Here is a 14,265-nt window from a genome sequence, read left to right as displayed (position 1 = left end):
GAAGAGTCAGGTAACATGATTGTTATTGATTCATAAGAAAAGTAAAAAAACAAGGCTGCAATAACAATATGACATTGCAAAATTGATCATTGTATTAAATGTTAAGTTGAACAAAACCATTCACATATTTAGTATTTAGATCAAAAAACACTAAATGAACGTTAACTCTGGCAGATTCTGATGGACTCAAGTACTATCAAAGTAAATATAACCCATTTTCCTTTAATAGACAATCTATTTACACAGGATCTGTGACAATTTTGTCATTGAAATGTTAAAATACCTTATATAAACCATATAGTACTAGAAAATACCAATAAATGGCACATAATGCCTTACAATCTCTAAATGTGACATCCACCTAATGGGTTTTAAACTTAATGCCTAGTTTGATATAATCACTACAGGCTTAATCAATTTGTTTAGAAGGAATACTGTCAGTTAAAACCTTATTTCTTAAATTAAGACAACACAGAAACAGCTAGCAATGCTTATTCAGTTTTAATGGACTAATTTTTATCTTTGAAAATACATATTTTATTTTTTTCTCCAATTTGTTAACTAAATTCCAAATCAATATAGTTCTGCCAAAGTTGGTTATTGTCAAAAATGTGTCCAAGCTTGTTTTTGTTTCAGACCAGAACAATATTCATCATCTAGATGGCCATTCAGTATATATAATATACAATAAAAGTCTCACCTATTTCTATGTAAAATGGAGAGGAAGGCCTTGCCATCCTGCCAGCTCTTGTCAAAGTCTCGAACTTGAACTCCTGGGTAACCATCTGTGGTGCGCCGGCTCCATAATAACAGTGCCTCTTTGGCCGAGATGTCTTCTGGCTGGCCGGGAACAACCACATCCGAAATCTATAAATATACAAGAACACAATGTCCCTTGAATATCATACTGATATATACCATATTAACATATCACATCTATACTGACATATGTACTACAGATATTCTATGATAATTTGACAATCTAATTTGAACTTGATAACACCTGGCAGTAACATGCACTATACACCTGTACAACAGAAGTCTACTTTAAGGGCTGTATGATAAACTGGAATTCTAACAGTCAATTTTTTTAAACAAACATCACAGATAGGGAAAGGCAAATTCTCTTATTTATCTTTTTTAAAATGGAAGTAGAGTATTCATAAATTGACAAACATAGAAGAAAATGCACCAAATTTTCAGAAAATGTTTTTTCAATTTTTCGAAAAATTTGACAAATGTGAAAGGAATAATTGCACGATTGAGTTTTGTTTTGTCAAGTCTAGATTTTCTTTCCAATGAAAGTGCAGATCGAAATGTTTTCAAGTCCGTTTCAAGTCAGGCTGAACTATCAGATACTGATATTACATTAGCATGACCATATATCCAAATGTCAAACCTACTTATCATCCTTGAGATTATACAGTAGAACAAAAGACATGCAGTCAGAAATATGGGCCTGCGTGATTTACCTGTAATCAGTAACTATCTTAACATTGCATGCAATGTGCATTATACTTGTTCTTGTGTCAGTATTTTTTTATAATGTACACACCCTGTTATTATTACTTGAAACAAGATAATTACTGTCCGCTTTACCAGACAAAAATACAATGCCATACCATGACATATCTGAACTCCATTTGATTCTATTATTTTACAGGGTTTAAAGCTATATCTATATCTTATAAAATATTTCATTAAAATTATCAACAGTAAAATAACATATTGCTTTCATAATCTATATTATGGGCGATTCTCAAAGGAGTTGTAACATAAGAGGTGTCTTTTATATAACACAATTTATTGTACATAAACAGAATAAAATGTTTCGAAACAAAATATTATTTTAAGGATTATATCCGTATCTCAATGATTTCATCCATACGCTATTCACTTTTAAGGCAATTTACTAGTTTCACCTTTCAGGCAATTAAGCATTTAGGAAGTTTTTTCTTTAAATTTATATAGCAGATATATAGCTTTATACACTTTAAAATGGTATCATTTAGCAAAATGCTTACTTATTTCTCATAATTAATCAATAGATTCTCAGCTCTTTCGTAGCAGAAACTATGTAATTTTTTCAAATATTTTCTTATGGTAGGCGCTGAGGGATTAAAAAAAGAGTTGATTTTGAGTCACATTAACACTATACAGGTCAAATGGGGACTTTACTGCTGGAGGATCAGACCTGACAGGTGCTTGAAATAAAGTCAGTTCCATCTCTATGTTAGCTACCTGTAGCTCCCTCAAATCAAGGAACCCTATGTCTTTTTCAAGATTCAAACCCACACCAGTGAAGGGAACATGAGTCAAAGTTAGATTCTTTAACCATTTCACCAAATAGAAGGTCAGCAACTTTAACCATTTAACCACTAAAGGCCATGGTGACAATGAACAAGAATGTCAATCAATCATTGAACTAATATACAGGTAACTAAAAATATATCAGTTATGACTATTTATGACATAATATACAACATAACTGATAACTAAATATCACTTTTCTATAATTATATAATCATTTATGTCTATTTCAGTCACAATATGCCAACAAAGAAATGCAAAGTTAACTTAACCTTTCCCTTGCAGAATTTGTGAAAACTTTGACAATTTGAGCCTGATTTATTAGGACTAAAGAGCTAAAGTAGCCATTATAAAATTGCTAGTAATTGTTACTTGGCAAGCATGTCAATGAACATGGCTTAAGAAAGTCAATGTAACATGGCAAATAAGTAGATGTAACATGGCAAAAGTCAATGTCACACACGACTTGCAAGTCAATATTAGATGGCAAGAAAGTCAATGATACATGACTTGCAAGTCAATATTAGATGGCAAGAAAGTCAATGTTACATGACTTGCAAGTCAATATTAGATGGCAAGAAAGTCAATGTTACATGACTTGCAAGTCAATATTAGATGGCAAGAAAGTCAATGCTACATGACTTGCAAGCAAGAAAGTCAATGTTACATGACTTGCAAGTCAATATTAGATGGCAAGAAAGTCAATGTTACATGACTTGCAAGTCAATATTAGATGGCCAGAAAGTCAATGTCAATTTTATAAAGCAAGCCATAACAACAACAGGGTACTTCCAATGAAATTCATTTTCAAAATGTTCAACAGGTTTTATGTGAATATTCAACCTTTATTTAACCTTATACAGCATTAATTTAGCATATTAAGATACACTGAGGATTGTGCAATGGTTTTAATCTACTATAAGATAAATACTATATTTATATATACTTATATAATTACTTATGCATTAACTATTTACACCTCATCAAAAGCCTTATTGATCAGTAAACTTGTTTGGCCGTATTCAAATATTTCAATTTCTGCACCCCGCTTTATCACCCAACTGTTAAAAAGATGCCAAATTATTTGCATTTTACGAGACTTTTATAACCTTAAATAAATATTTGTTTGAAACAGTAGCTCTAAAATACTGTACACATAAAACCTGTTCATACATCAATCTTATTGAAAAAAAAATATATTAAAACACGATTCTTAACACCTTTCCATAAAGTCTGACTTTAACTTAGTAACGTTATTATATATCAACACTAAAACAAAATTGCAGCACATTTCATCCAACCTAAATCCTATAAATTCAAGGTGCTGCAATTGATTAATTTCATGTTAAAATAATATTGATAAAATATATATTTATACTGGATTTCTTTTTTTGACCTGCAAAAATATGTGATCAATTAAGTAAATAAATTGCAGCACTAAACAGGTTCTTATCAATATAAATGTGTCAACTTCTTCAAGGTCATCAAGTTCACTTATCTGGTTTAGTTTTAATAGTCATGACTTTCAACAAGTCTACAAGCTACCTCAGGATAGTTTCCTAACATAAAAGAAATCAGAATCTATTGCGGGGTTCGAACATGAAACATCTTATATTTGGTCTAGAAAATTGTCAAGAAATTTTCTTAGCTCAGGGCTTTGATTGGTTAGAAACTTGCACAAAACGAGAACTGACCAATGAAAATCCTGCGAGTGTTTCAAAGTCAGCAACCTAAACTTGTCACTTGGCCAAAAACGCAACCTTGAAGTTCTTTATAGCTAAAAAAATTTGACAAACTGCTGACAAAACAACAACAACAATGAAAGTTAAAAGTTAAGGTTGGAAAGATATAATTATACATGTAAACAAGAAATCAAGGAACAAATAGAGATAATGAGGAAAAAAACATTAGCATAAATTAGTAGAGTTTGAAAAGATTAGGAAAAGTCGTGCAGAAAAATAGAAACAATAATCATAAATAATGTAACAGGAAAAATTATATCAAGCAAAGGTAAAGCTATATTACACCAATAACTGAACACAAGTCTTTTTTTCTTTTTTTTTAAAACTTTTTTTACATATATTCAAACATAGTCTTTATAAAACAATTCAACAAAAATATCTTGCTTTTAAATTTTCTTAACAAAGTTATATGAACAAATTTGCAGCCTTTCCAAAAAACAAGAGAACATAAAAACTTGAGAAAAATGAGGACCACACATAAACTAAACTGAAACCAGCTGAGTATTTTGCATACCAATTTCGGTTTTTCCATCAAAGCTGGCTATTAAAGATTTAAAACAAGCATTAGTTTAGTATTGTAAGTGATTTACATTAATGTATTCATCCATCACATCACTGTAGCTTCAGGTAAAAACAACATGCCGTTTATTACTAGTTTAGACCTTAACTTGAGGATACTGTGCAAGGGAGTCAGCACAACTTTAAGTTTGAAATTTAAAAGGGTCTGTGTGACAACGGGGTCAAAACCATAAGATTTTTTTTACTATGTTCAACCATAAAAGAATGAGGAATGTTTCTACTTATTCTCACAATCAATTAAACAGAAAGCTATTAATCATTTACGGGCATTTTGGTGTGAAAATAAATCTTTTAACTCTCTATTTAACTTCAGTTTTTCAATTGTCACTTAAACGAAGAATATTTTCATAATAATCAATTGTGTAGGAATAAATTTGATGACATCTGACATTTATTAAGTTGTATAATCTATGTTTTTATGTATCATTATAATTTCTTTCTCAAATTAGTCACAATCAAAAATAGTATATATCTCTATACAAGCCAACCGTCTGGCGTGAGAAATTTCACGAGACGTAAATATGACAATATTGAAATACTTTTTCCATGGTAACATTATTGTCCATGTATTTCATACATTAAATGTTTTGTTGTTGGGATTTATTAAAATCAAGCAGACTTCACAAAATAGTGACAACAAAACACAAACACATGTACTCTGCAAGATGTATTTTTATTTTCCTAAAATCCCTAATATCAAGTTATTGACTGATTGAGCAAATACTATTGGTTTATCACCTTGCAAGCAGGTAACACCTATACCTCTACTTCTTGAATCCACTTGGAGCTTGACTGGTTGTTCTAAGGGTAGTAATAAGCTAATACAGGATATTGCGTTAATGAATTGCTTTATCTTCTCCAATGCTTTATCTTGGACACAATGCCATATAAATTCTATATCATTTCTTTATACATTTTTTTAAAAGTCACTTTGAACTTTGAAATGTACAGTAACCTCTCTGACGATCTCTTATGTCTTAAAATTGACAGTCATTTATACACAGTCAGTCCAAACAAAACAAGGTCATTTGAAACATAAAATAATTGCCAGCAGTGCAGAAATTGTTTCACCCGCCTCCTCCACCTCCCCACTCCTTCAATTTACTTTGTCATTTAAATGTAATCATATTCTTACAGAGTCATCATATTGAATAAATATGGTTTCTATTTTTCTTCCACAGTCGCACATTACATCATGTACATTAACCCATTGCTTCATGAGCATTTTGTGAAAAATGGCTGTTTTCATTGAAAAGTCTCCCGTTACAAGTTCAAATTGCTATAATACTATAAAAACTGCTTCAACACTAATCAAACTTGGCACAAATGTTGACTGGACCATTGTCCTTGCAACAACATGCTCAGACTTAAATTTTCTGTTACCATGGCAACGAGGGGACATCTCAAAATTGCCAAAAATCACTATTTTGCGTTGATTTTTTCCATCAAAATTGATTTCAAAGTGCTGCAACTTATCAATGGATTGAGATAGAGTCAAATGCTTTTCAGCGTTGGTTACACGTTACCTTATGATCAATCTGGGGTCATTTACAGCCTCTCACAAGTCCAAAATTTTCTTGGCGATGAGGGGACTCCGCCCCCTTCAAACCCCCCAAAACAGAAGGGGGCACATCCCCCTTCTGGCAACCCCCTGATGTATCTTTTGGTTGGGGGCCGCGCCGAAAAAGAGGTCAATTTTTTTAACAACATTTCTTAAACAAAAACAAGTGTTTGGGGCCTAAATAAGGCATTTTTTCATAATTTGAGACAACAAAAGGGGGGGGGTGAAAAAGGCGTTAAAAGGCGTGTATATGAAGTAATGGGTTAACTGAAAATGATGAAAATACTTGAAATTACCCTAAATCGCGTTTTTTCATGTTTAAACATGGCCTGTCATATAAATTTGAAGAAAAATTGTTGTTTTGTAGATTTTTTTTTTTTTCATTAACCCATTGCTTCATGAGCATTTTGTGAAAAATGGCTGTTTTCATTGAAAAGTCTCCCGTTACAAGTTCAAATTGCTATAATACTATAAAAACTGCTTCAACACTAATCAAACTTGGCACAAATGTTGACTGGACCATTGTCCTTGCAACAACATGCTCAGACTTAAATTTTCTGTTACCATGGCAACGAGGGACATCTCAAAATTGCCAAAAATCACTATTTTGCGTTGATTTTTTTCCATCAAAATTGATTTCAAAGTGCTGCAACTTATCAATGGATTGAGATAGAGTCAAATGCTTTTCAGCGTTGGTTACACGTTACCTTATGATCAATCTGGGGTCATTTACAGCCTCTCACAAGTCCAAAATTTTCTTGGCGATGAGGGGGACTCCGCCCCCCTTCAAACCCCCCAAAACAGTAGGGGGCACATCCCCCTTCTGGCAACCCCCTGATGTATCTTTTGGTTGGGGGGCCGCGCCGAAAAAGAGGTCAATTTTTTTAACAACATTTCTTAAACAAAAACAAGTGTTTGGGGCCTAAATAAGGCATTTTTTCATAATTTGAGACAACAAAAAGGGGGGGGGGGGGTGAAAAAGGCGTTAAAAGGCGTGTATATGAAGTAATGGGTTAAGGTCACACCCATCCTGTTCAAGTGTCAAGATAATTTAGACCCTTATAGAAAGACCAATGTCCTCCCTAATGATATAATTAATAGGTTTCTGAGGGTGACCAGCCATACAATATACTCAACCAAAACACCATATTTTACCTGTCAGTCTAAGCATGGCCTCGAGGGGTGGGTGGGGTAAACATACTGACAAACTAGCCAATTTGTGAATGTGACAGTGTTAAAGTTACCCGCCTATACCCCCGAAGGGCTGTCTCCTAATCAAAGGTTTGGGAGATCAAAGTTTATTTCAAGTAAATCATACCTTTTTTCTTTTCATTTACTTTTTTGTATCTATACTTTTCACAAACAAAAAAATCTAAAAATACACATAGTTAAGCTACATAACATTCCCAGTTCGATAGAGAATTAAATTAGATCAAAACATTGACATAACACGTACATATCATTATCAAAGGTAGGTCAAAGAAGCCTCAAGTGCTTGTACTCAAGTAATATTTAAACAACATGATTTTCATAAATCTTCCTCAAGTACCATTGAAAGTAAAATATGCAAAGCCACATTCTGCTACCGGAAAATCGGTTCGTTTAGATATGAAGTAATGTCGTGATGAAGTCAATCAGAAACACAGATGACAGGAATGTTTTTCATAAATATTTGAGAGTTAAAAAATGTCTTAAAAGAGGACAAACAGTCTGACCAAATACAGGTATAATTCATTAATGGAATTTAATATCAAATTTAAATGGTAAATGTTAGCATTACTTTAAATTAAAACCATTCTTAAAAATATATCTAAAATATAAAGTTTCAAAATACCTTTAAAACGCATTTGTTGCATGAGCAGATAGTATTTTCAAAAGTAGGTCAAATATGCGTAAATACTGAAGATTTATGGGGTCCATTGATTGTTTTCAGAACAATATGATGATTTTAAATGATAATCTGATATAAAACCTCATACAAGACGTACATTAGGGCGATATCGCAACGTAGAATCTTATACTTAAAAATATTTTACATACTCTGTTTTAACAGATACTTTGCAGTACATTTGATTCAAATTCTAATAAATATTTTTATAAACAGGTTGTTTGCATTTAAAAAGTCCATGTAAGTTATAACACTTAAAATATCTTCATTATACTGATGAATTTCAGTTGTATTTACAACAAACTACACAAAAATTTAGTTATTTTTATTTCAATTTCATTTCAGAGAATCTGAACTTGCGTATAACAACAGTTACTGTTCAGTCACTACTACTGGAAGTCTTAACTTGACCAATAAATGTTGCTTTAATTGACATAATTTGAAAGTTTAATTTTGAATATAAGCATTATCAATAAACAAACTTAGGAAATACATAAAGTTAATAAAAGTCCTTTAAAATGTAGAAGTTATTTTTTTAATTTAATTTAGTTATGGTAAGCTGACCGATTAAATCATTTTGATAATAAAATCCCTCCAAATTTTTAATGGAAACTGAAAGCAAGAAAACTGCATTTATTAATTCAGCATGGTAAAAAAGGGTCAATCTAGCCAAGGTGCATAATAAATTTGCCATGCTTTAAGTCTAGGACAATTTATAATGTTTAAGGGATTATTATAATATCAAAATATGTGATGAATTGAACTGCAAACAGTAAAGAGCCAGGTCAGACTGCACAGGACTGCCTGGTGCCAGCTGGTATGGCTCTACACTAGTGGGTAAGGCTAATCACTGTCGGTTCCAATGGTTATACCTGTAATGGTCTATGTTAGATACCATTATGCAATCACCTTTTTCCTCATAATTATGTAAGTACTAATTAACTATATGCGTAAAATTGGATTGGTAAAAATTGACAAAAACTGGCATCCACCAATCAGTGAAGATAGCTGAGCTATTCCAATAAGTGTGACACACTCATTCAACCTGCTACCATATCTTAAAATACATAAAAAAATTTGCTTAAGTCAACTTAAATATATATATTTTTTTTGTTATGAAATTCAATACATAATCTTCCCATTATTATAGCTAATGGTCTATGTGCCTTTTGAGTCTTTTGTTGTTTACCAATGACAAAGATTTAAATGATATTTATAAAAGAAAAAAAATTAATTATGGCACGTACAGACAGATAATGACTCTTCAATATACATATAGTAAGTAAGTCTTAAGTTACACCTCAGAAATTGTCTCACATTACTCCATTCACAAACAAACCGGAGTCTCAATTTCATATTTGGAAAGCTATATCCATTATGAGTATAAAATAAGAACACTATGAAAGAAAACTGTTTACTGGGCGTTGAAAGCCAATTGGTAAAAGGAACCAATTCATTTCATATAATATCAATCAGAATGATGTTCTTCTAAATAAATGAAAATAGACCTGTTAATTCAAAGTGTTGAAAAAAGATAGTTAATGGCTGATCATAGGTAGAATTATCACATTATGTACACAAACTATCTCCAACAAAATATACTTTAGTCTTATTGTTCCATAATTTTCTAAATATTATGTTTCAGTTTCCATCAGATGTGACTTAATTATTTTTAGAATACAAGTAAAATTATATAAGCACAACAGATGAGTCATCTGCTTTAAGTATCCCTCAAGTCAGTCTAAAATTGGCAACAACTTCACATAACAAATCAGATTATTTGGGATATTTCATCACAACTTCACATAACAACTGTAGGCTGTAGTCAGAGAAAATTATTTTTCTTGATATTTCAACATGAAGAATTACATTTTAGAGTGAATCTACAAATCACATCCACGAAGAATTTAAACTCTTCATCGCTGTGGCAACACTTATCCAATGCCCACAGTGAAAAGTGAAAATCAAAAATCAGCAGCACAAAAGACAGATCAAGTCTGCACTTTCATTATTCACTCAATACGTATTTTGAAATGTTCACTTAAATTGATGGTTATGTTCAGATTAAAAGACGAACAAGTGTATTTAAAACATTTTGCATGGTAACGTTTAATAACAGCATCAAAGACAACGCACATTTACAAATTTTACTACACAATTTTTTATTTGCATTAATAAAGTTTGCGTTTGTGATTGTAAGGATATATTATCATGTTACTATATTTAGAATGGAATCAATAAACAACAAGGTGTTACCTCATGTACATTGTTTGCAGCCTGCTTGTGAAGCCTACGATCAATGGGCTGTTGTCCCTTTAACTTCTTTTTCTTCTTTTTAAAACAGCTAAACATTGTTTTTAAATCCTACACGTACACTTTTAATCAATATTTTCTTTTCCGAAATAAATCTCAGTTGGAATTCAAGCACTGATGTAATTCCTCATGTCTTCATGATATGATATACTTTTCAATTTTTTTTTCCGAAAAATCAACATTTACATAATTATATATGTTATCCTATATATGTATCTCCATGTATTACATATGTATCAATGACATGACAAACAGAATGTATCACAATATAACAATGTGATTGTAAGATATCATTATCAAAATAGTTGCTCTCGATTTTTATAACACATTGATAACCCGATAATTCACCTTCAAACAAAATAAAACAAATTTGTTTTTATCTACATGCAGGTAGAATTAGTATATATTCGTAAAACAACATTCCCTTAATTTACAAACATCATAAATAAACTTTAAATAAAAATTCTTTAAAAATCACTTATGTATAAAATTTTAATCCAATTATACAAATAATAAACTAAATTTTCAATTTTAGACCTAATTCCTGACTTTTAAATCCATCACCCTAAAAACTCTTTTTGCGAAAATGTCCTAAATTCCTTTTTGTTTAATTTGTCTCTCTGACCATAGGATTGGATCAACTTAACCCTCTGACCTGATGTGTCATCAATATTCCACCACAAAAGTTGCCACAACTTTCCCCCCCTTAAACTTATGTGACAGCAATAATTTCAAACAAAGTTCGCCTCAACTTCGAAATATTTTCAGTCCACCTACAATTGGTTTCACTAAGCGTTCAGGTGAGTTTCATCTTTTGTTTAGTATTTTAATACATGAATCGATTCTCTGTGTGAAAAACGGTACTTGTTCGATACTATGCTAGAGAGACTTCACCAATACTGTCATTTAAGTACAGGTACAAGATACTATGTATCGTGACACAGGTAGCTTAGACATTAACAGTGCAAACAATGACAGCCTCAGTTACCTATGTATTGATAACCAAAAGACCAAATTAAATATAGCCAAGTTTAAATTGCTGACCTTATCCGCTAGGTCATGGAGTATAAAAAATAGATGACAATTTCAGAATAATATTGGTGTTTGTTTTCATTGATTTGAGAAAATTTTCTCAGCTATAACTGTCAAGATATCAATATATTAATTTTTAATACTTGCTTTTTACAGTAACATCTTGCATATAACAAGCAATCTTTACGCAATTTCAGCTTATTTACGAAAATAAAATTCAATTTCTTTACAATCTGTATTTGCATTGCAAACTAAATTTTTCTTGAGAAAGAAAAAAGACTGTAATTGCAATTTCATTTTAACCTAACTAGTCATGAGGGGCGGTTTTAAAAGCAGTATCACTGATGTCAAGGACACAAAATATCCTATATCGTACATAAAAAGAAATTCACACCAGGGTTCATGTCGCCACTTAAAATGTATCACAGCAGCTATTTGAAAGTAGAAAATATTTCGTATGACCTGAGTTCCTGCAATGCAACATCAATACATCACAGCATGTGTAGGGCTGACCCTGTGACACATTTCATTTAATTTTGTGAAATTGAAAATCTAAAATTCTCAAGATTGACTGTGAGCTGAGGAAGTCTCCATAGATAATAAGATGTTTTAAACTTTAGATAAGACTATTATGAAAGGAAATTGACCTTCCTAGGGAAATAAAGAAAAGAAATTGATTTGACCATATATTTTAAAGTGAAAAATAGAAATCAAAATGTTTAAATGTTGGCATGAGAATGACGCATTAATCTTGTATGTGGACTTATACTGGCCTTAATATAAAATTGTCAATATGTTTCCATAGCAACATGTTTTAAACAAAAACCAATAAGTTTCATATCAATGCAAATTTAGTATTTATTGTATACATTTTATTTAGCATGTAAAGGTAAAACACATGAGTGGGAATCAGAGTAGAACCACCCACATTTTAGTGAAGGGCAAGAAGAAAACAAAAGGTACTAGTATATATAGATATATAGACATACATTTTTATTTTACTATGAAAGCTAGAAAAAAGCAGCTTTATTATTTCTTAAACACACCTATCAAGGTATGTAAACAAACATAAACATAAACTATTTGATAATGTCACTAAAATTTTGTGCCAATTTAATCCCATCTAAAACGGAATGTTAAATCGTCCACCTTATTAATTAGAAATTACGTCTTCTTTTATGACTATGTTAATCCAATCCACTTAATGAAACCGACCAATGTTTATATAACACCAAGGTCTCTCTATGGTGCGAATGGAATTTACTATTACTATAGGGGGCTTTAACTTGACCATTAACATTTTGTTACCAGTATCCTCTCCAAACATACATGTATTGTTATGTTTACAGACATTACAACACTGTAATATCAATTAACGTCAAATTGCAATAAAGCAATATTATCAATTAAAAGTAATCGACTATGCAAGTGTTAATAAATTGTAACCTGTCCACATGATAGTCAAAAGTTAAATACAAATATAATAGTTTCCTAATGTAAATATTTGAAAAATCTATATGAAATTCAATTGAAGTTCATCGAAAGTTTAAACGCCAACACATACAAGTTATATATATCACAAACATTTAATTTATTGTTGATATATACATGAAATTTTAGCCATCATGTCTTGTCATTGTCTAACAACGCTTTTCACCATTGGCTTCTTGATTTTAATTCTTTATATTATCAAAGCCTTTCAATGTCTAACAAAGTCTCGTTATGCAAGTAACACCAATATATAATGTATATGGAGAGTACTGAATTTTTGCTAAGTCGGAAAAACTTGCAACTTTTGATTCTTGTTCTTAAACTGAATGCAATTGAGTTGCTTAGGGTGATATTTAAGAGTCAGGAATGTACTGTTGTTTAAAAATAAATTAAAAACATGACATGGTGCTTGCTAAACAGATGGAAAATTTCAAAAATTCAAGAAACATTTTCTTAAAATGCTTTTTTTACCATTATGAATTTACCCCAATTTTTCCTGCATGCAATACAGAAAGAAATATAATCTATGACATATTTTATTACACTATCGATATGCATTAAAATATCACTACTATACATTAAGAAATTGACAGCCACAGTGCAAAAAACACCTGTATTATAAATTCCTCCTCACAACTTGAAAAATCTGCCAAGAACAATATAAACCATATATTCACACTACAAGAACCTTAAAGTCACACACTATCCTCCGAAATATATTTTTTTTAATTCCGAAAACCACTTTTTGATGCATTTTTTGCACTTCGTTTACTCACTTAAGCACGATATCGTAATTTTACGATTTATACCACTTAGACGAAATCACTACCACTGGATACCTTAAAGGTATCGCTGATAGTAAACATAACGTATAGAAGGACGGGCAAGATTTTTATCCGTCACTTGAAAGATCATCGTTCCTCTACTACTATGACAGAAGACAAATTCGGTTAAACTTGCGTGTCACAAATGTACAATACACTCTATTGGGACAGTCTTTAAACAGACAAAAATCACCAATAAGGATGACAACATATTGTTATGTTGAGTGCTATCATGTACTATGATACTATCTGGCAACCTTTCAAAAACTGTTCGCAATTAAACGCTTACGGAGGTTTATCAATGTCAATAGCCTATTAAAATTCATTGTCAAAAGAAAAAAAAAATTGTCTTATTTTAGAATTTAGAAGACACTGTGACACTGTTAAGAATACAAATGGGGACACACAAATCTTTGACGAGCAACTTAGTATGTTTCTTTCTCTACAAGAACCAATCATAAATTATTACTTAATACAGGCTTGTTAGCAGTTCTTATAATTCAACCAGCTAACTACATGTAATAA

The 14,265-nt window shown here is 31.3% G+C and overlaps 1 protein-coding gene across 1 annotated transcript in view; it reads right to left on the bottom strand.

Annotated features, from left to right (window-relative positions):
- LOC132731938 (microtubule-actin cross-linking factor 1, isoforms 1/2/3/4/5-like) overlaps positions 1–14,265 on the bottom strand; it is a 134,014-nt gene that overhangs the window by 112,686 nt on the left and 7,063 nt on the right. The window contains 1 exon segment of the mRNA XM_060718232.1: positions 701–867. Within this exon segment, the coding sequence (XP_060574215.1) occupies positions 701–867 (167 nt within the window).

Source organism: Ruditapes philippinarum, unplaced genomic scaffold (genome assembly GCF_026571515.1).
Source record: "Ruditapes philippinarum isolate M1 unplaced genomic scaffold, ASM2657151v2 ctg10_1_1_1_1, whole genome shotgun sequence".
Lineage (NCBI taxonomy): Eukaryota > Metazoa > Mollusca > Bivalvia > Venerida > Veneridae > Ruditapes > Ruditapes philippinarum.
This window is presented reverse-complemented; position numbering and strand designations above follow the sequence as displayed.